Source organism: Oncorhynchus mykiss, chromosome 16, assembly GCF_013265735.2.
Source record: "Oncorhynchus mykiss isolate Arlee chromosome 16, USDA_OmykA_1.1, whole genome shotgun sequence".
In the NCBI taxonomy this organism is placed as follows: domain Eukaryota; kingdom Metazoa; phylum Chordata; class Actinopteri; order Salmoniformes; family Salmonidae; genus Oncorhynchus; species Oncorhynchus mykiss.
The window spans coordinates 23,070,511-23,094,038 of record NC_048580.1 but is presented as its reverse complement, the minus strand read 5'-3'; the positions used below and the strand labels follow the sequence as shown (position 1 = coordinate 23,094,038).

The window sequence follows — 23,528 nt, the reverse complement described above, 5'->3', positions numbered from 1 at the left end:
ATGTTTCCACCTCCATGCTTCACGCTTGGGATGGTATTCTTGGGGTTGTACTCATCCTTCTTCTTCCTCCAAACACGGCGAGTGGAGTTTAGACCAAAAAGCTCTATTTTTGTCTCATCAGACCACATGACCTTCTCCCATTCCTCCAGTCTCTGAGCTACTGCATGCCCACAGAGAAACGCAGCTTAGAGGGAATATTGGTCTCCAGTAGAGGTCGACCGATTAATCGGAATGGCCGATTAATTAGGGCCGATTTAAAGTTTTCATAACAATCGGTAATCAGCATTTTTGGACACCGATTGTGGCCGATTACATTGCACTCCATGAGGAGACTTCGTGGCAGGCTGACTACCTGTTACGCGAGTACAGCAAGACACCAAGGTAAGTTGCTAGCTAGCATTAAACTTATCTTATAAAAACAATCAATCTTAACATAATCACTAGTTAACTACACATGGTTGATGATATTACTAGTTTATCTAGCTTGTCCTGCGTTGCATATAATCATATAATGTTAATTACTCATCGAATCACAGCCTACTTCACCAAACGGGTGATGATTTAATGTGTGTACCTAACCATAAACATCAATGCCTTTCTTTAAAATCAATACACAAGTATATATTTTTATACCTGCATATTTAGTTAATATTGCCTGCTAACATGAATTTCTTTTAACTAGGGAAATTGATTCACATCTCTTGCGTTCCGTGCAAGCAGTCAGGGTATATGCAGCAGTTTGGTCCGTCTGGCTTGTTGCGAACTGTGTGAAGACCATTTATTCCTAACAAAGACCGTAATTAATTTGCCAGAATTGTACATAATGTAACAGCAATATTTAGACTTAGGGAAGCCACCCATTAGATAAAATATGGAACTGTTCCGTATTTCACTGAAAGAATAAACGTTTTGTTTTCAAAATGATCGTTTCCGGATTTAACCATATTAATGACCTAAGGCTCGTATTTCTGTGTGTTATTATGTTATAATTAAGTCTATGATTTGATATTTGAGCAATCTGACTGAGCGGTGGTAGGCAGCAGCAGGCTCATAAGCATTCATTCAAACAGCACTTTCGTGCGTTTGCCAGCAGCTCTTCGCTGTGCTTCAAGCATTGTGCTGTTTATGACTTCAAGCCTATCAACTCCCGAGGTTAGGCTGGTGTAACCGATGTGAAATGGCTAGCTAGTTAGCGGGGTGCGCGCTAATAGCGTTTCAATCGGTGATGTCACTCGCTCTGAGACCTTGAAGTAGTTGTTCCCCTTGCTCTGCAAGGGCCGTGGCTTTTGTGGATCGATGGGTAACAATGCTTCGAGGGTGGCTGTTGTCGATGTGTTCCTGGTTCGAGCCCAGGTAGGGGCGAGGAGAGGGATGGAAGCTATACTGTTACACTGTTTTTGTTTCACTGTCTACTCTCCTCTACCTTCTGTTTTCAGTTCCTCTTCTGTTTGTACCACCACCCTCCCTTTTCTCATCCTCCCTGCGATCGTCTTGCCTGACTGCTCACCCTGAATTTATTTCCGCTGCTCTGATTCAGAGGGGTTGGGTTAAATTTGCGGAGGACAAATTTAGGTTGAATGCATTCAGTTGTGCAACTGACTAGATATCCCCTTTCCCTCTACCAATCGCTACATACATCCAGTGTGAAACTGCCATCCTAGATGTCGATTGTGTGACTTCAAAATGAGGGGCATTGTAGAAAACATTGGAATTAGCGATTGAATGGTCTCTAATAAATCGAACCAATCAGAGTATCAAAGCTCTGGCCCAACCCATTGGTTTCTTGGACCGATCAGAACGGGCCAAATTTGTTTGCGTTCCACAAATCGTCGGGGAGGGAGGCGAATCCAGAATCATTGTGGAGAAGAACGTCAGTTGGCGGAGCAATGTGGATGGGAAGCCAGGCAAGTGGTCGTACCCTCTGTCTGTCTATCCCGCCACCTGTCCCGTTGTCTCTTGTTTCAGATGGGAGCGTTGATCCCTGTGACTCATTATCCTGCCTATCAGACCTCAGTTTGCACCCAAAATCCTCCAATAATCAAGCCAGTCCCCTCTGTCACACACACAAGCAGGCACACACTCACTCACTCACTCACTCACACACACAAACACACACAAACACACACACACACACACACACACACACACACACTCTCCCATGGACCCCCTATTCACTATATAAGCCCCAGTCAGTTCTGTGCTCTCCCGCTCTTCTCTCATCGCCAGGAAGCACCATTGTCTTTTCCATCTTTATTCTTGGGGCTGGTAAGACTTCTCACCGTTTTCATTGTTTTCAACATGCTGTGTTTGAATGTTGCTTGATGTCAGGCCATAGCAACTGTAGCTACAGCGACTCTGTCGCTAGAAGTACCTGAGAGTAAGTTATTCCCACAAGAACTGTATACGTCTGAGAAATTTGTCTGGTGTCGTGATTTAATATGTGGTGTTGATGCCGGCAATTGTTTTTTTGTGGTTGAGCGCTATGTCTTTCCTGAAGTTTCTTGGCATGGAAGTAGTTGGATGAGCTAAACAAAATATTGTAGGCCTATTTACGGAATGTTCCTTCAACCTCTAGTATCTGCCAGACTGGAAGCACTGTATGTGCATATGAACTTGTGTTTTCTATGTTTAACAGTTTGTTACATGTATGTGCACCTAAAACAAAGGCCCGGGATTTATTCATGGACGTGTTGCAACAATGTTTGAGCCCGACATCGGGAGCGTTTACCATTAATGCAATCTCATCGAACGTTGGGGAAATTGCCTATCAAAGGCACATTGCCAGTAATGGAGTGTGCAGCACTGCAACAACCCTCTGCATGAAACCTGGCATGGGTGTTTTACTGTAATGACATTCAAACCACTGTTGCTCTAAATTAGGGATGGGCAATTCCAGTCCTCGGGGGCCAGATTAGTGTCACACTTTTGCCCCAGCCCCAGCTAACACACCTGACTCCAATAATCAACTAATCATGATCTTCAGATTAGAATGCAATTAGTTTAATCAGCTGGGCTTGTTAGGGATGGGGAAAAAGTGGGACACCAGTCCGACCTCCGAGGACTGCAGTTGGCCATCCCTGCTCTACGTGATTATTCACCTGGCTCTGTCTGTCTGAATGTCTTTCCATCTATCTGTCAGTTTGTCTGTCTGTCAGTCTGTGTGTCTTTAACCGACTTAACACACTGAAATAACGAAGCAATGTGATGTGATCCTTCCCCAATCCTCTGTCTGTCGTTCGTTCCAGCACCATGTTTGTTCAGTCACACATACTGATCCATTGAGGTCAGGGCTAAATGCCAACTATAGAGGGATAGAAATGACTCAACCGGCTTGATTCCTTGATCTTCCAAGTTAATGCTCTCAAAGGAAGTTGGTCTAGGCAGCTCTCCAGTTGTTGACTGTGGGTAATCTGGGGATGGTGTCAAAAAATGGTCTCATTGTTCTGCTGTCTGGTCTGCATTGGTCTGGATGTTTATGAATCATTAAATCTGTATAGGCTAGGCCTATATGAATATTAATCTAATTTTGAATCTGACTACATACAGGATCTCCTACAGTATATAAAGTAGACTTTACATTCAAACCCATTGAAATAACAAATAACTGGGATATGAATTGGCTTCCAAATTGTGTTTAAAAGGGAGAAAATGCATGTGATATACAGTCAGGTCCTAAATTATTGGCACCCTTGATAAAAATTAGCGAAAAAGACTGTATACAACTTAACAATACAAAAACTGAGCTATATTGTATGCTCCAAAACATTACAAAATTATATTATTTTATACTAATACAATTTCTCAGAAAAATAGATTTTGTTTAACAAGTATTCATGTTTTGTTTCTCAAAAATATATTGGCACCCCTGTTTTCAATAACTTTTAATACCTTAACTTGCGAGGATAACAGCACTGAGCTTTTTCTAAATTGTTTTATGAGATGGCCAAAGAGCTCTATTTTCATGTCATATGACCAGAGCACTGGTTCCAATCTAAGTGGCAATGTCGTTTAGCAAACTTCAGGCGTTTACATTTATTGGATGACATGAAAATTTAGCTCTTTGGCCACGCACACCAGCGGTGGGTTTGGTGTCAATATGAGAATGCATATGCAGAAAAGAAACCCATACATACTCTAAAATATGGTTGGTGGGTCATTGATGGTCCTGGGGCCCTCTTTAAGGTTAACCGCATCATGAGCTTTACCCAGTACAAGGACACCATTTTAGCCCAAAAAACCTGGCTGAAACTTGGCCGCAAGTGGATCTTCCAGCAAGACAATAACCTCAAGAACACGTAAAAATCCACAAATACAGTGCCTTGCAAAAGTATTCATCTCCCTTGGCGTTTTTCCTATTTTGTTGCATTACAACCTGTAATTTAAATGGATTTTTATTTGGATTTCATGTAATAGACATACACAAAATAGTCCAAAGTGAAATGAAAAAACTAACTTGTTTCAAAGAATTATAAAAACTAAAAACCGAAAAGTGGTGTGTGTGTGTGTATGTATTCACCCCCTTTTCTCTGACTCCCCTAAATATGATCTGGTGCAACCAATTACCTTCAGAAGTCACATAATTAGTTAAATAAAGTCCACCTGTGTGCAATCTAAGTGTCACATGATCTGTCACATGATCTCAGTATATATACAGCTGTTCTGAAAGGCCCCAGAGTCTGCAACACCACTAAGCAAGGGGCACCACCAAGCATGCGGCAGCATGAAGACCAAGGAGCTCTCCAAACAGGTCAGGGACAAAGTTGTGGAGAAGTACAGATCAGGGTTGGGTTATAAAAAAATATCAGAAACTTTGAACATCCCACAGAGCACAATTAAATGCATTATTAAAAAATGGAAAGAATATGGCACCACAACAAACCTGACAACAGAGGGCTGCCCACCAAAACTCACGGACCAGGCAAGGAGGACATTAATCAGAGAGGCAACAAAAAGACCAAAGATAACCCTGAAGGAGCTGCAAAGCTCCACAGCGGAGATTGGAGTATCTGTCCATAGGACCACTTTAAGCCGTACACTCCACAGAGCTGGGCTTTATGGAAGTGGCCAGAAAGTGCCATTGCTTAAAGAATAAAACAAGGAAACATGTTTGGTGTTCACCAAAAGGCATGCAGGAGACTTCCCAAACACATGGAATCAGGTACTCTGGTCAGATGAGACTAAAATTGAGCTGTTTGGCCATCAAGGAAAACGCTATATCTGGCGCAAACACAACACCTCTCATCATCCCGAGAACACCATCCCCACAGTGAAGCATGGTGGTGGCAGCATCATGCTGTGGGGGAGTTTTTCATCAGCAGAGACTGGGAAACTGGTCAGAATTGAAGGAATGATGGATGGCACTAAATACAGGGAAATTCTTTAGGGAAACCTGTTTTAGTCTTCCAGAGAATAGTTAGGCACGCTCAAGTTTTCAGTTTTGTTGCCTTACATAAAACATATTTTGCATCTTCAAAGTGGTAGGCATGTTGTGTAAAATGTTTTAAAAAATGCCAAGGGGGGAGGAATACTTTCGAAAGCCACAGTAAATGGTTTATTGACCACAAAATTAACATTTTGCAATAGCCATCTCAGTCTCCGGACTTTAACCCCATTGAAATCCTGTGCTTTGAATTGAAGAGGGCAGTCTATAGGTGCAGATGAATGATCTCAAGGATCTGGAAAGATTTTGTATGGAGGATAAGATCCCTCCCAATGTGTCAAGTGTTATTGAAGTGTTGTGGTTGCAGGTTCACTTGGCACGTCTAAAGGCTTTTCTTTGGGGTGTTGCTATAGTCCACCAAGGGCTAACAGTCAGTATCTAAATAATGTGTGAAATGCTTTATAGTGTACAGTATGTGATGTAAACAGAGAGGTCTACTTTCTTGGGGAGCTGAATATTGACTGGTTTTCATCAAGCTGTCCGCTCAAGAGGAAGCTTCTCACTGTAACCAGTACCTGTAATCTGGTTCAGAGTATTAATCAACCTACCAGGGTGTTTACAAACACTACAGGAAAAAGGTAATCAACATGTATCGGTCACATTTTTACTAATACTGAAGAACTTTGTTCTAACGCTGTACCCATTGGAGGCAGTGATCACAATGTGGTGGCTATATACAGGAACGCCAAAGTTCCAAACGCTGGGCTTAAAATAGTATCATACAAAATATTTTGCTGTGACTCTTATGTGGATGGTGTTAAAAATATTTGTTGGTCTGATGTGATTAATAAGGAGCAGCCAGACACTGCACTAAAGAATCTGACTGTTAGAACTGTTAAGGCTCCATGGATTGATGAGGAATTTAAAAACTGTATGGCTGAAAGAGATGGCTAATAAGTCTGGTTGCATATCTGACTGGCTGACCTACTGCACATTGAGAAAAAGAAGAAGAAACTGTATTATGATGCCAAGATCAATGACATAAAGACTGATGTAAAAAAAACGTTGGAGTACTTTAAATGAAATTATGCGTAGAAAGACAAATTCAACTCCATCTTTCAACGAATCGGCTTATTCATCACAAAACCATTTGATGTTGCCAATTATTTTAATGATTATTTCATTGGCAAAGTGGGCAAACTTAGGCAGGAAATGCCAACAACGAACAGTGAGCCATCATATTCATGCATAAAAAAACTAATAATGAAAGAAAAGCATTGCAAGTTTGAACTGTGGGAGGGAGAGGTGTCAAAAGTATTGTTATCGATCAAATTATTGTTAATGACAAACCTCCTCGCATTGACAACTTAGATGGAAAGCTACTGAGGATGGTAGCTGACTCTATAGCCACTCCTATCTGTCATATCTTTAATCTGAGCCTGGAGGAAGGTCTTTGTCCTCAGGCCTGGAGGGAAGCCAAAGCAATTCCGCTACCCAAGAGTGGTAAAGTGGCCTTTACTGGCTCTAACAGCAGACCTATAAGCTTGCTGACAGCTCTTAGCAAACTGTTGGAAAAAATTGTGTTCGACTAAATGCAATGCTATTTCTCTGTAAACAAATTAACAACAGACTTTCAGCATGCTTATAGAGAAGGGCACTCAACATGTACTGCACTCACACAAATTACTGATGAATGGTTGAAAGAAATTAATAAGAAGAAGATTGTGGGAGCTGTACTGTTAGATTTCAGTGCAGCCTTTGATATTATTGATCATAACCTGTTGTTGAAAGAATGTATGTGTTATGGCTTTTCAACCTCAGCTCTGAGGTTGTCTATCTATCTATCTATCTATCTATCTATCTATCTATAGCTCAGTATTTGTAGAATTCATTTTATACTGTCTTTTTTGCTCATCTTTATCGAGGGTGTAAATAATTTTGTACCTGACTATCATAGCAATACAGGTCTTGTTTACATGGTGACTTTATGTGTTTAAGCTATCTCCACAATCCAGCCCGGTGCAAGGCGATAAAGTTATCATAATTGACTTGGCTAGTGTAAATCGTGGCATGGGGCCCATCCAAATCTCTCCATCTTGCCATCACTCTTGTAAATTAAATCAACTGAGTGGAAATTCAGCGGCTGATGCCCCTCTTATCCCGGGCAACTTGATACCGCCACACCCTCACCCTCTCTGTCCCCTTCTATTCCATTATTTACAGTGGTCTTTCCCTCATCTCGACCTTCGCAATAAAAAAACATAAAACAGTTAATTCAGTCACTTTACAGTGAGGTCGTGATCCTTTGCTTAGTTAAATGCTTAAGTTTCTCCTAATGGTCATCTGAGGCTTGTACGTTTTGTTTAATGTGTTTGTGGCACGCATCTCTCTCTCTCTCTCTCTCTCTCTCTCTGTCTCTGTCTCTGTCTCTGTCTCTCTCTCTCTCTCTCCAGAGTGACTATGTCTGATGTGGAGGAAGAGAATGAGTGAGTAATCGTCAACTATTCTAATTCAAAGAACTGTTAGTGATATTCTATAACTACATTTTAATACTCTGTTGTGCATATGTATTTAAAACTGATGATGCATCTTTTCTCTTTTTTTTTTTAAGGGATCAGCGGGAGGGTAAGGGCATTTTCTGTCACTTGTCTTGTTTCGTTGTCTCAATGTCACCCATTCCTCTCTTATCTGTTATTTTCTTCTCACCTACTCGCTCCACAGAGGACGAGGAGGAAGGAGGTGAGTCACGACTTTATGTCAACATGATCCTTGATATTACAGATCCTCCCAATATTATTACTCCATTTAGACCCCCCCGAAACATGACAGTGTTTGCCCTCAACCAATCTCTCTAGAAGGGACATCTGATTGTGACTCTGCTTCTTGCTGCTGGCCCTGCCCATGGGAGGGGTGAACATAATAATCCTCCTTGAATATGTTAAAACAAAGGGCCTGCTCATACACTTTACCACCATGTTGAATCCACTATCTGGAAACTCAGAGACATAGTATTTTGCTCTGTCTGTCAACCTCATATTCAGGGACAGCAAATAATAGCACCCGTCGATCGTGGAGGGTTAGTGAGTAATGAACTCAATGGTAGAGTTTCGTGAACATAAGTTATTTTTGTGTCCCCTGGATCCGTTCATGGCTGCCCCCTGTTTCTCCCTCTCCCCCGTCTCTCCCTCTCCCCCGTCTCTCCCTCTCTCCCTGGGCCTGGTGTTGATCCTGGTGAACAGAGCCAGAGCATTTAGAGTACAGAGAGTGCCAGGTATTGTGCACCAGTAGTGGTGCGTGGGTAAAATCCTCGGGGAAGCCAGGGGGGGATTTCTTTTTTTTTTTTACAACCTGCTGTATGTGTTGTGATCATTGTGTTGTTTGCTCTTTAACCTGTTAGTTCATATGCCTTTCCACCATGATATATTGGCCTAAGGCTGAGACAATGAGAAGACACGCCTTTTGTTTCATCACAAAATCGGAGAGCAAAATCTGTCCGGTGAAGTCCACAAAGCATATTGCATGTAACAAACAGTTACATGACCTACAGCATGGTCAAGAAAGTGAATGTTTATGACATTTTCAGAACCACGGAGAGTTACCGCAAGTCCAGTCTGTGTCACAACCGGCCGTGATTGGGAGTCCCATAGGGCAGCGTCGCCTGGGTTTGCCCGGTGTAGGCCGTCATTGTAAATAAGAATTTGTTCTTAACTGACTTGCCTAGTTAAAGGTTAAATAAAAATATATATTTTAAAAATTGCAAAGAAAACAGGCGCTGCCTCCACTATTCCAGCGCCCTTTCAACTTCCACATTTCAACATCATCTAATCACGTATGCTGCTTAGTCTAATACAATGACAACTAAAAGATACCAAAAACAATTTACTACAATCAATGTAAGCTAAATATGATGTGGCTGTCCATGTTATTGATTTGTGTGTGTGTGTGTGTGTGTGTGTCTGTGGTGTGTGTGTGTGATTGCAAGTAGAAAATCATGCTGACTCCCCCTACTTGTAGAGAAATGCCAATGCCATCCACCTCTTTCATGTTCTCTAAACAGGCTATGACTCTGTCATACAGTACATGCTTTTAGTTTTTGTTGTGCTAGGCTATCTGGCTAAAATGCTTGCTCGCTAGCCTAACTTCATTTCATGAGCAACGATGCGCCAGGCCAGCTAGTTATCATTAGTCTACTACATCCATCTAGATACATGTTGAACTGCCATCCTCTAAGGCCAGGGGCACAATGTATGAATTCATGGTTGGATCAGAATCGCCATTATAATCATTGGCCAGTATGGAGAATAAAGTAAAACCACAAGCTCAAATCCTTATCTCCATCCATGGCTAATTTAAGAAAGGGACGATTTGAGCTCGCTAGCCACCAGAGGACATAGACACAAAAAAGACGCAACAATTCTAGTTTTTTTCTGTCAATGTTTGGCATCAAACTGGTTTCCCTTGACTCCTTTTTTCTGGTGAGCCAGGACCATTCACAGCTGAGCTCACTCAGTTTAACTCATTGGCTGATTGGCTATTATTTGATACTTTTTTGCTCGCTGGCTTCCCTTGAATTCAATGCAACAATGTCATACTATTTTTGACCAGAGAGCATCAGATAGATGGGCTATACATACTGAAACAGAGGGGCGCTCTTATGTTCGCTCGTATGCTTTCACCGGTGCGAAACATCCCCTTGTGAATTGAAGAACATTTATGAAACACATTGAGACGAAAGATAAGTGATTTTGTATGGGGTTTTTATCTTGGTCAATTTTTTTGGCACCCATGACTACACGCCACAGTTGTGCACAAACATACCTGCCTGACTTCAAGTATCTTCTAACGCTGTCTGACTTTCCCTTTCTCCCCTCCTACCTATTTTGTAATAGTTTGTTCACCATTGTAAACATGTTAATTGTTGGTGTGTAATATCTGTTTCTCATTTATTTCTCATTTGAAAAAAACGAATTTGAAGGATGATATCCCCAGTCCCACTCAAACCAATTACCTACAAGGAAGTTGAAATCGACCATTGCAAACTATTAGTTGTGTTTTGGTTCGACATTGATTTTCTCTGTCGTTTCTTCCACTCCATGTACTAAGAAGAAGAGGAGCGTCCTAAATACAAGTATGTCTGTCTTCACAAGTCAACAGTTGCTGCGAAATTTGTGAATTAAGTCGTGTTCCTTTTTCTTTTGAGGATTTGCTCTGTCATGACACAGAACACTTGGGGCCGGTTTCCCAGACAGATTAGGCCTAGTGCTGGACAACAAAAATATTCTCAATGGAGAATCTTCATTGAAAGCACCTTTTAGTACAGGACTAGGTCTAATTTGTATCTGGTAAAACCGTCTATTGAAGTTTGATTTCATATTGTACCTGAATACAAAGCATATAATGAAATAGAACAATTTGAATTGAATGTATCTTTACAGTACAAAGTACAACATGCACAGTTGATCAAATCCAAATACTTTAGTAGCAATTTAAGTATATTTAGTAGTTTGGCATTTAGGTGGCCAGTGTGTTTAATCCTGATGTAACTCATTTACGTCATCTGGTTTTACAGGCCCATGGTCTCCCAGCTCGCTGCCCCCAAAAATCCTGAGGGGGATAGGGTGGACTTTGACGTGAGCCTACATGTGGGTTTTATCTCTGTGTTTTTGTTTTACTTTTCTGATCACACTTACGGACAGTTTCCCAGACCCAGATGAATCATAGTCCTGATCTAAAAAGCATTCTCCATAGTCTCCAATGAAAATGCTTATTAGTCCGGGAGTTAACTTAACCCGGGTTGTGGAAAATGGTGCCTTATATGTGTATATATAGACCATTTAATTGATTTACTACTTGTCTTCATTAGCTCTGGTTTGTGACAGGACATCCACAGGAAAAGAATGGAGAAGGATCTTCTGGAGCTGCAGACCCTGATCGACGTCCATTTTGACCAGAGGAAGAAAGAAGAGGAAGAGCTCATTGGACTCAAGGACAGGATTGTAGGTCAATCATCCCATCGCTCTCTCTCACTCTTTCTCTCTCCTATATCCTGTATGTTTTGTTTAATGTTTCATTTAATGTGCTTGTTGCAGGCATCTCTCTCTCTCTCTCTCTCTCTCTCTCTAGTGTATACAGTATATACATTGATTCTCCATGGACAAGTCTATGTCCGAGAATAATGTATGTGTTTAGGGAAAGGCTGATATGTGATTAGTGTAGTGGTATGCATAAATTAAGGAATTAATGGCTATTACGAGGCGAGTCTGCACTCGGTTTCTGTTCCAGGACAACCGCAGATCAGAGAGAGCGGAGCAGCAGCGTGTGCGAGCAGAAAAGGAACGGGACAGACAGTCGAGAATTGCGGTAGGCCTAAGCCGCAATACAGAGCAACTGCTTAAGCTAGCACTATCGAGGCACCTGTTGTAAATGTGCATTGGCAGTCAAAAACAATTAGTCACAGAAATCAATTGAATACATGTCGATATGATAAAACTAGTGTAAACAGATTAGACTTTTGTTACTCAGGAAGAGCGGCAGAGGAAAGAGGACGAGGAAGCCAAGAAAAGGGCGGATGACGAAGCCAAGAAGAAGAAAGTGCTCTCTAACATGGGGGCTCACTTTGGGGGTTTCTTGGCAAAGGTCAGAATGCTAATGATATTGCAGAGACAAAGTGGAATAGCTGTTAAGCATAATCTTTACCAATGCTTACACTTTGTTGGTTGTAAGCGTTTACAGTATACTGCAGGTGCTTTAGTTTGTGTGTGTGTGTGTGTATGTGTAAGAGGGAAAATGTGTGTGAAATACGTGTTAACTTAATTAACCCTCGTAGTGCTATTTTATTCACTGATCGAGTTCTGGGTGATGATGCCCCCCCAGGCAGAGCAGAGGAGAGGGAAGAGACAAACAGGGAGGGAGATCAAGAAGAAGACACTGGCGGAGAGGCGCAAACCCCTCGCTATTGACAACCTGAGAGAGGACGGCCTGAGGTCAGTGATATCCTTTTCGGACTACTGAGCCGAGCCAAGCTGAGCCGAGCTGGACTGCGCTGGCCTGGTTACGCATCTGCCATAGGTCCTGGACCGTGCTGTTTAAGATTAAAATACCATTTGTAAAGAAAATAACTGAGTTAGCCCAGTACAGTTCGGGTTAGAATGATAGTATGAAAAGGGAATTCATGCCCTCTTAGAGATTAGAATGTATTATTTGTTGTTGAAGCAGTGAAAGGGGATACTTAAAATCGGAGCCAGAGCCTTCTGCCATGCCTGCTCCCGCTCCCCCTCCATGGCACTCAAAGGCGCCAGGCTCCCCAGCATTATGCACTCCTGCCACCATCATTACGCACACCTGCCTTCCCCCGTTACGCGCATCAGCAATTATTGGACTCACCTGGACTCAATCACCTGTGTCATTACCTCCCCTATATCTGTCTGTTCCCAAGCTCTGTTCCCTGCTTCAGGATTAATGTTCGTATGTCGTTATGGTACCCGGTGCTGACGCTGGTCAATGTCTGTGCTATATTAAATGTTGACTCCCCGTACCTGCTTCTCATCTCCAGCGTTGGTTCTTACACCTACAAATGGAATAGTAGGCTTTAATGAACTTCACTTGCATTATCAAACTCCTTGTTCTCCTGAGTGAGCAGCGATTGAGAGTACAAGTCCTCTTTCTCTGACTCCTAATGCTCTGTGTCTTCTCAGGGAGAGAGCTAAAGAGATGTGGGAGTGGATTTACCAGCTTGAGTCAGACAAATTTGACCTGACTGAAAAGACGAGACGACAGAAATACGAGGTGAGAAGACTGCGATTGTACACCACAGTTATTTACGTTAACGTTTCAGTGTAGTTTTCCCCCCTGGAATGTCTGGTTTAGCCCTTAAAATATTTGGTATGTGCGTTGAAATGCCTTTTATATTATTTTTGCAGATAAACGTTCTTCTGAATAGAATTTCTCATGCCCAGAAATTGTAAGTGTATTTCTCCAATTCTGTCTGCCTTAGCACTGAATGATTATAGCACTGAATGATTATAGCACTGAATGATTATCGCACTGAATGATTATAGCACTGAATGATTATAGAACATACATTCAAATCAGCTGCCAATAAGAAAACAAAATATTTTAGCGTTCTTTGCAGGTTATATGACAATTTGCATGCTGTGCCAACTCCTCAAACTTTGAATGTGTCCTCTAATACCTGAAAGCAGAATAGGGTTAGAGGACAGGAAATGTAGGTTATGTAAGGATATATAATGCAGTACCAGTAAAGTTTGGGCACATCTACTCATTCAAAGGTTTCTTTATTTTGACCATTTTCAACATTGTCGAATAATAGTGAAGACATCAAAACTATGAAATAACACATATCGAATCATGTAGTGACTAAAAAAGTGTTAAACAAGTCTGTTTTTTGAGATTATTCAAAGTGGCCACCCTTTGCCTTGATGACAGCTTTGCACACTCTTGGCATTCTCTCAACCAGCTCCATGAGGTAGTCATCTGGAATGCAATTCAATTAACAGGTGTGCCTTGTGGAATTTCTTTCCTTAATGCTTTTGAGTCAATCAGTTGTGTTTTGACAAGATAGGGGTGGTGTATAGAAGTTGGCCCTATTTGGTAAAAGTCCATATTATAGCAAGAACAGCTCAAATAAGCAAAGAGAAACGACAGTCCATCATTACTTTAAGACATGAAGGTCAGTCAATGCGGAACATTTCAAGAACTTGGAAGGTTTCTTCAAGTGCAGTCGCAAAAACCATCAAGAGCTATGATGAAACTAGCTCTCATGAGGATCGCCACAGGAAAGGAAGACCCAGAGTTACCTCTGCTGCAGAGGATAAGTTCATTAGTCACCAGCCTCAGAAATTGCAGCTCAAGTAAATGCTTCAGAATTCAAGTAACAGACACATCTCAACATCAACTGTTCAGAGGAAACTGCGTGCATTAGGCCTTCATGGTGGAATTGCTGCAAAGAAACCACTACTAAAGGACACCGATAAGAGACATGCCTGGGCCAAGAAACATGAGCAATGGACATTATACCGGTGGAAATCTGTCCTTTGGTCTGAGTCCAAATTTGAGATTTATGGTTCCAACCGCCGTGTCTTTGTAAGATGCAGAGTAGGTGAACGGATGATCTCCTCATGTGTGGTTCCCACCGTGAAGCGTTGAGGTGTGATGGTGCTTTGCTGGTGACACTGTCAGTGATTTTATTTAGAATTCAAGGCACACTTAACCAGACTTGACCACAACATTCTGCAGCGATACGCCATCCCATCTGGTTGGCGGTTGGCGCATAGTGGAACTATCATTTGTTTTTTAACAGGACAATGACCCAACACACCTCCAGGCTGTGTAAGGGCTATTTGACCAAGAAGGAGTGATAGTGCTGCATCCGATGACCTGGCCTCCACAATCACCCGACCTCAACCCAATTGAGATGGTTTGGGATAAGTTGGATCGCAGGGTGAAGGAAAAGCAGCCAGCAAGTGCTCAGCATATGTGGGAACTCCTTCAAGACTGTTGGAAAAACATTCCAGGTGAAACTGCTTAAGATAATGTCAAGAGGGTGCAAAGCTGTCATCAAGGAAAAGGGTGGCTGCTTTTGTAGAATCTAAAATATATTTTGAATTGTTTATTAACACTTTTTTTTGGTTACTACATGATTCCATATGTAATTATATAGTTTTGATGTCTTCACTATTCTACAATGTAGAAAATAGTGCAAATAAAGAAACACTTGAATGAGTAGGTGTGTCCAAACCTTTGACTGGTAGTGTATGTGTACTACCGTTCAAAAGTTTGGGGTCACAAAGAAATGTCCTTATTTTGAAAGAAAAGCACATTTTTTTGTCCATTTAAAATAACATCAAATTGATCAGAAATAGTGTAGACATTGTGAATTTTGTAAATGACTATTGTAGCTGGAAATGGCAGATTTTTTTATGGAATATCTACATAGGTGTACAGAGGCCCATTATCAGCCCCCATCAATCCTGTGTTCCAATGGCACATTGTGTTAGCTAATCCAAGTTGATCATTTTAAAAGGCTAATTGATCATTAGAAAACCCTCTGCTTTTTTCACACCCAAGCTCCCTCTATCTCTGCAGTAAAAAGGTCCATGGTAAGGGAAAGGTTGGAGGTCGCTGGAAGTGAGCACACAGTGGAAGCAGTGAAGAAAGAAGACCATATATTCTGTTTCAGGAACGCTTTACAAACACAATGCCTCAACATTTTTCTCTTGAACCCATTGAGGTGACACGATTTACTGTGTGACATTAACTGAAACAGATTCTATGTATTACTGTACTCATTAAAACATGTCTATATTTAACAAAACAAGTTACCTTTACTTATTTAACACTAGAGGGAATTGGGTAGGCTACAAATGGGTACAACTCACCTACAGGTCCTTAGAATCATTCGTGAAGCAGACATGCTCTCATTTAATAGGCAATTAACAGAATTAAGATCAAAACAGATGGATCAACAGGCCTAAAATGTGATGGAACTCTCACAAAATGCTACCTTTGCTTTCAATCGGCTATGAACAGAATTGTCTCCTCTGTACATATTTTCCGTATACAGCTCTGCCCCTCCTGCAGTACCGAAGACCGACCTAATCAAACGGGTTAAAGTGTCGGAGTAAAGCGTAGAGTGTCTGCTGGAATAGAACACATTCACTCCTCCTGTAGCGCGAACGTGGCATAAACATCCCTCTTCTCCTCCTGTGAGGGCTCAAACCCCGCCTCTTTGGCGACATCCTCGACTTTCTCAGCAAACCCCACCTCCTGCTCCTTGGTAAGATCCAAGAGGTACCTGAGACATATGGAGAGGACACAGTCACTGAACAGCCTCAAACACAGGAATAATTGATAGGAAAAATTGTGACCTGTCAATAGCAGCAAATCACCCGTTGACAATTTTTAAGTGTATATTCTTATGTTAATTGCAATTAAAAGTATGATATGCAATTAAACAATTATTGTGTGGGTGAATGAATACAAACTGATTTGCAAACACAGTAAAATATAATGAGCATTGCACAATGAGTGAAATATAATAAGTAAATCTGTCTTGTCTAGATGTCCAGCCTGTTGCCATGGCAACAGTCACAAGTATGACAGAAACTCACTTGGCCAGCTCCACCACGAGGGCGGCTTTGGGTGCAGCAATCTGTCTCAGTGTCGGGCTCAAATGGTGCACCATACTTCACAGTGTAGAAGAGGAATGAGGAAGAGAGAGAGAGAGAGAGAGAGATACAGGCTATAAAACTCACTGGCAGCAGAACCGTGGAACCACAGTAACCCTCACTGCTCGAGTGAGGATCCCAAGAAGGGATTGCGTTTCACATAATACCCTGTTCCTCATTCCAGGTCATGGAGTTCACAACGGTAATAGGTTTTTATAAATACGCTTGTGTGATAATCGATGGTTTGAAATGAATAGGGAACGTTGCTGGAGTACCTGGCAGCACAGTAGATGCTGTTGAAAAAGTGGGAGTATTTCTGTTTCTCTGGCAGTTTGGAGAGAGAGTCCAGGGGCAGGAAAGTCACTGACACCCCATTCAGGTGCATGAGTTCTGAAATTGTTTTATTGTATAAGATAAAATAAATATACATAATACAATTCATTTTATCGGATAAAATACATAGTGTAATAGTGGGTGGTACAGTATTTAACTGTGTCAGGTATATGGTATAGTACTTTGAAGTCAACACCAACTTTATAGGCTATATACTATAGCTTAGGGCAGCAAGACATAGTATACAACAGTGTTATTCAAGGCAATGTTCAGCATTGGGAGTTTTACCGTTGATTTGTGATTTGTGATGAGCCTCTGGTTGTGACACTGGCTCCAGTGCTACAAGTGCTTTCCCCTCCTCACTGCATGCCTGAGTAGGGGGAGTGCCCCCTCTACAGGACAAAGACTTGAACAGCGCCTGCACGTTCACATACGAGATATCCTGGGCTGTCTGTCAGCGATGGAGAGAAGGTTGCATGAGAGGGAGGGGGAATACATTTGAAATCATATCTCTAGCTAGGTTTCCATTCATTTGTCGAAAGATTTTCAAGCCAAATATTCTAATATTCTATAGATATGCACATCTTACCGGCAAAGGTGTGTTTCCATCAAACTGTATTTTTGAGAATACAAAACGGTGTGTAATGTTGTAGTGCACATTTAACAACAATTTGCCACACCACTTTTAATTTACCCAATAAAAAAAACATACGTTTTTTTTGTGTGTCTCCATCCCATTTTTAACTCTTTCAATGGTTTTACCACAAAAAGTATTGCGATAAACAGCAAATTAGCCCACTCTGGTCTGGAGAGCACATGCATTCTAGCCAACGGCTCGTAGATACAGTGCATGATGAGATTACGGCTAACAGAACAATCCCACTGGGCACACACTGTTTGAATCAACATTGTTTCCACGTCAGTTCAACGAAATTACGTTGAACCAATGCGGTATACACGTTGAATTGACATCTGTGCCCAGTGGGATAATTCTCAATTGGCAGCCAAGCACTGATAATCAGGTCACCAGTAAACAAATTAGGACACTCGATATTTAATGGAAATGAGCATCAAGCTTTCAACTTGCACTGTCACCACCCTGTGAAGGTCATTATAACGTATTTCATTTGTAGACTTCTTTGCATGCTTTTCCCAGTCCTAGTGGCAGGACCACACAACATAGCATCAAGTGACTGCAGTTTACTTCGGCATGACGTTTATCAACAATTGCTTCAAAAAGCGTTTCCACTGCCATTTGTCGCCAAATTTATTTCCCGAAATTGTCAACATCGAAGAAAGTTTGCTGACAATTTTCTGATTCTATCAAGCCTGTCATGAGTTTTCTATCTGAAAGGTACTTTACGAATAAAAATGGTTAGATGAAAACTTGTTTTTTCATTTAAAAAAAACAAACATACAGCACCTGTCAAAAGTTTGTACACACCTACTCATTCAAGGCTTTTTCTTATTTTTTTTTTACCATTTTCTACATTGTAGAATAATAGTGAAGACATCAAAACTATGAAATAACACATATAGAATCATGTACTAACCTAATAAGTGTTAAAGAAATCAAAATAAATGTTATATTTGAGATTCTTCAAAGTAGCCACCCTTTGCCTTGATGAGAGCTTTGCACACTCTTGGCATTCTCTCAACCAGCTTCATGAGGAATGCTTTTCCAACAGTCTTGAAGGAGTTCCCACATATGCTAAGCACTTATTGGCTGCTTTCCTTCACTCTGTGGTCCAACTCATCCCAAAACATCTCAATTGGGTTGAGGTCGGGTGCTTGTGGAGGCCTGGTCATCTGATGCAGCACTCCATCAATCTCCTTCTTGGTCAAATAACCCTTACACAGCCTGGAGGTGTGTTGGGTCATTGTCCTGTTGAAAAACAATTGATAGTCCCAAAAAGCGCAAACCAGATGGGATGGCGTATCGCTGCAAAATGCTGTGGTAGCCATGCTGGTTAAGTGTGCCTTGAATTCCAAATTAATCACAGACAGTGTCACCATCAAAGCACCCCCACACCATCACACCTCCTCCTCCATGCTTCACGGTGGGAACCAAACATGGGGAGATCATCCGTTCACCTACTCTGTGTCTCACAAAGACTCGGCGGTTGAAACCAAAAATCTCCAATTTGGACTCATCAGACCAAAGGACAGATTTCCACCAGTCTAATGTCCATTGCTCATGTTTCTTGGCCCAAGCAAGTCTCTTTTTCTTATTGGTGTCCTTTAGTAGTGGTTTCATTGCAGCAATTTGACCATGAAGGCCTGATTCACGCAGTCTCCTCTGAACAGTTGATGTTGAGATGTGTCTGTCAACTGATTGCCTCAAACACATTAAGAAGAAAAGAAATTCCACAAATGAACTTTTAACAAGGCACACCTGTTCATTGAAATGCATTCCAGGTAACTACCTCATGAAGCTGGTTGAGAGAATGCCAAGAGTGTGCAAAGCTGTCATCAAGGCAAAGGGTGGCTACTTTGAAGAATCTCAAATATAAAATATATTTTGATTTGTTTAACACTTTTTTGGTTATTACATAATTCCATACGTGTTATTTCATAGTTTTGATGTCTTCACTATTATTCTACAATGCAGACAATAGTAAAAAATAAAGAAAAAGCCTGGAATGAGTAGGTGTGTCCAAACTTTTGACTGGTACTGTACATACATACAGGATAACAGGATAAAGACATAAAGCTTAATTATTTATGAGATATAATATTTGGATATACCTCAGGCATGATCTCCTCAATATCTTCCCTTTAACAATAAACACAATATTATTACAAGTTAATATAAAGAATTGCAATGTTTAGACAATGTTATTGCATGTTATTACCTTGACGTGTTGCCCATTCTGTTTCTGCAGCAGTTTCTCGTCATCTGTCTCGATGCCAAAGGAGAGGTAAGGACTGGACACAATGTCTCCCCAGTATCCCCTCAGTGCCATTTTGTCACCCCTCTACACACACACACACACACACACACACACACACACACACACACACACACACACACACACACACACACACACACACACACACACACACACACACACACACACACACACACACACACACACACACACACACACACACACACAGGAAGAAGAGGGTAATGATACACCACCATTCTTTACCCCAACATTGGCATTGACAAAATCGTCAAAATGATGGTTTTACCAAAGAAACAATAACTTACATGACTGAATACTCTCGTAGAGAGTAAGCTCTCGTTGGCCATTTGATAGATGCCCTCCCTCATCTCAAAGGCCACGCCCCGCTCCCTCCACAGTTTGTAGTGCTGTTTGTTGATGACGCCACACTGATGTGAGGAGAGAGCGGGAAAGGGAAAGAACATGAGGACTTCAATAGTCTGATTCACGACAATCAGTGTGGTGTCAAAAGCATCCCCTTGATTGTGCTACACTATGCCACATACCTAGCCTTGTCCCAAAATGTGCCAACTTCACTATCTTTGTCAGGCCATGTATGTGTAACAGTATAACTTTAGACCGTCCCCGCGCCCATACCCGGGCGCGAACCAAGGACCCTCTGCACACATCAACAACAGTCACCCACGAAGCATCGTTACCCATCGCTCCACAAAAGCCACGGCCCTTGCAGAGCAAGGGGAACTACTACTTCAAGGTCTCACTATTTAGCGTGCACCACCGCTAACTAAGCTAGCGTTTCACATCCGTTACATATTGGACCTGCAGGCTAACACTCGCATACCCCTTTCTGGTGTAGCTTCATGGTGAGGTCCCAGTCGAAGCAGCCCGCCCTGGAGTCATAGCGGGTGCCCAGGTGCTGCCGGACCCGGCCGTCCCAGGCCTTGGCTATTGATACATGGGCAGAACGTGCAGATGGGGGAGGGTGGATCCATTGTTTGAATATCCTGTCCAAATCGTCGCGCTCCTTGAACTGTTAAAGTTTAAAGGTAAAAGTGAAATGGGATTTATGGATGATGGATAATTGAATCATTGGAAACGGTGGAAGAACACTGGTTTACAAGCTCAGCGGTCATTTATCAACATAAGATTCCTCATATTCACTCTGTCCCCAAATTTATTGTGATGGTAGATTTTTCCAAGAATTGAAATATAAACTCTGACAGACAGGTAAGCAGAAAGACGGACAGTTTCTCACTCTGAGATGAGTGGTGTCCAGGCAGGGATTTGTGGGTGTTTCTAGTGTCTCAGTGACTGAGAGAGACAGTTCTGTCGCCACGTGTCTCAGTGTCTCCTCTGTCTGACTGCGGACCTCACTGTTACCAAACAACTCCAGGAAAACCTCAGTCTTTTCTGGAAATACAGACACAGTATAATAAGCACACAAAGTACGATAGGATTTAAAGCCTACTTTAACATACTACAAAGTCTGAATGTATTGCAACATGCATCAGAAAAGAATGTTGTTTTTGCATCCCATTAGTGGATATAAGGCTACTTAGATTTTTCTATTGCAGTTTCTATGGATAGTCTATGGATTATCGCTATAAGGACTAACCGTGAAGTCCCATGCTCTCCTGGGGTGTCAGAGCCAGAAAGAGGAGCAGCAGTTGTCGAGCCACCACGTCCATGCTATTCTCTATCACCCATATCTGCCAGGAAACAGAGACAGGTGATAGTTTATTTGGCATTTTTTACCAGAGTACGAAAAAGATAACCATAGACTTAATATTGGTGAAGCAAATTCAGTCCAACCACTGAAGACATGAAAGACTGAAATCCTTTGGTTTGGGCACTCAAGAGGCACTTGCCATTATGTCACGTTCATTATAAGGATCGGACCAAGGCGCAGCGTGGTATGCGTACATTCTTATTTATTTAAAGAATGAACACTGAACAAACTAACAAAATAACAAAGCGAAACGTGAAGCTATATAAACGAGTGCTGACAGGCAACTACACATAGACATACAAATACCCAAGATGACCCACCCTAGTCATTATCATGCTCCAACCAACACAGAGAAAAAACAGCTTACTAAAACAGCTTACATTAACATAGGGCAGCGACATTATGATGTTATTGTGTTACTAACAGGGACAGTCAGACATTAAGGTTACACATGGTATAACTCACATGAAGGGTATCTGTGTCCCTCAGGCCAGCAATGGTCTTGAGTATGTGTCTTGGGTCGCCACTGCCCACCAGTAAAACATTTACCTCACCCTCCTGCCTCTCTGAGCCTGAGCAAGAGAGAGATGAGAGATGAGAGAGAGAGAGAGAGAGAGAGAGAGAGAGAGAGAGAGAGACTTCACCATTAATATGACAAGGGGATTGATTTACATTGGGATTAAAATGCAGCAATCTGCAATATTGTGGCTTATTATTGTTGCAAACAGCTGGCAAGACACCATGGCATCCCTTACCCAAGCTCACTCACAGTCACTACCAATTCAACATCTGTTCCACATTGGTTCAAGGTAATTTCATTGAAATGACCCAGAAACAATGTTGATTCAACCAGTGTGTGCCCAATTGTTTTGGGTATGGGATTCATTTTGCACTGGTTAAAACAAAAATACAACATAACATCTCACTTTGCCAAATAAGAAGATAAGCTTTTGAAGATGTAGCACTAACGATAATACTTCATGTTATCTGATAATGCCGTTGACATAACATCTCCTGCAAGTATTTTTCTATATGTATTAGCTATATTGTGGTATTTCTATTTTTTTTAAAGAACGTAGGTAAGAACAAGGTCAAGGCAAGTCATCCTCACCTCTGCGCAGGAGGTCAAGCGCAGGACTGAATCCCCACCAGGTCACACAGCCCGCGCCCTCCATAGTGCGTCCAGTGCTCATTCTGAAGACGACATGTTGTAACGTTAAATCTTTTATTTCCACTGGGTAAATTGCAATGTATCATTTCCTTGTCGCGCATCAATATATAAACATGAATACACTTCCTCTGGTAGCTTGCAGTAATTTAGTTGATCAAGTTTCAACGAAGCTTATTCCAAATAAATATTAGCATGCTGTTAACAAGACAATTATAGCAATTAGTTAGTTAGATAGCTTACTAGCTAACTTAGCTAGCTAACGTTACAGTAACTTTCTCAAGATGTCAGAATGACTTGACTGGCAATGTTGTTACCATGCATACAAACTCTTGAGCGAAGATACATCATTTTCATCATGATGAATGGTGGAAAGGAAACACAAGTCAAATACAGTTATTTTGAATTCGGTGCTTCTTAAATTAGCTAGTGTCGTGACATTTGGATAAACTCACCTCTCTTGTCAGGGCACTTTCAAGCCAAACCTTTCTGTCTAGTTTATGTGTTGCTAAGCAACCCTTTTCAAATAAGGAAGAGTAGCGCCCTCTATGTCCCTCTTGTGTAACTGCAGCATTTTCCATAGTGGAGAGCAGATGCATGAGACGAAACCTAACACTTTTTTGAAATGATTATTTATTTTGTGTAGTTGAAGTCACTGAACAAAATCATTTCTAGGCAAAATAGGGAGCATTATTTAGCACATTGACATAGCATCTCACACTGAATTTTACTTGTTTACTAACATAAATATACTGCATCGATTTTACTGATTTTACTGAGTTACAGTTCATATAAGGAAATTACTAATTTTCAAATAAAT

The 23,528-nt window shown here is 41.5% G+C and overlaps 2 protein-coding genes across 5 annotated transcripts; one reads left to right on the top strand and one right to left on the bottom strand.

Annotated features, from left to right (window-relative positions):
• Positions 1 to 7,838: 7,838 nt before the first annotated feature.
• Positions 7,839 to 15,708, top strand: LOC110491657 (troponin T, slow skeletal muscle). 3 transcript variants are annotated; one of them, XM_036946545.1, is made up of 12 exons: positions 7,839 to 7,866; positions 7,992 to 8,005; positions 8,102 to 8,119; positions 10,484 to 10,508; positions 10,950 to 11,022; positions 11,260 to 11,376; positions 11,663 to 11,740; positions 11,903 to 12,016; positions 12,254 to 12,363; positions 13,075 to 13,165; positions 13,300 to 13,340; positions 15,485 to 15,708. In XM_036946545.1, the coding sequence occupies exons 1-12, from the start codon at positions 7,841 to 7,843 to the stop codon at positions 15,528 to 15,530; spliced, it is 753 nt and encodes a 250-aa protein (XP_036802440.1). In that variant the 5' UTR covers positions 7,839 to 7,840; the 3' UTR covers positions 15,531 to 15,708. The 3 variants fall into 3 exon arrangements, with proteins under 3 accessions (XP_036802440.1, XP_036802437.1, XP_036802439.1); XM_036946542.1 differs by having other exon boundaries at positions 12,230 to 12,363; XM_036946544.1 differs by lacking the exon at positions 8,102 to 8,119 and having other exon boundaries at positions 10,487 to 10,508; positions 12,230 to 12,363; positions 15,467 to 15,708.
• LOC110491656 (dynein assembly factor 3, axonemal) lies at positions 15,553 to 23,248 on the bottom strand. 2 transcript variants are annotated; one of them, XM_021565265.2, is made up of 12 exons: positions 23,164 to 23,248; positions 22,652 to 22,734; positions 22,006 to 22,112; positions 21,427 to 21,520; positions 21,067 to 21,221; positions 20,653 to 20,841; positions 20,117 to 20,239; positions 19,755 to 19,877; positions 17,188 to 17,350; positions 16,842 to 16,956; positions 16,510 to 16,584; positions 15,553 to 16,193 (listed from the first exon to the last, which is right to left on the bottom strand). In XM_021565265.2, exons 2-12 carry the CDS (start codon positions 22,731 to 22,733, stop codon positions 16,055 to 16,057), a joined length of 1,365 nt encoding a protein of 454 aa, XP_021420940.2. In that variant the 5' UTR covers position 22,734; positions 23,164 to 23,248; the 3' UTR covers positions 15,553 to 16,054. The 2 variants fall into 2 exon arrangements, with proteins under 2 accessions (XP_021420940.2, XP_021420941.2); XM_021565266.2 differs by lacking the exon at positions 23,164 to 23,248 and adding an exon at positions 23,026 to 23,154.
• Between the last annotated feature and the right edge of the window lie 280 nt (positions 23,249 to 23,528).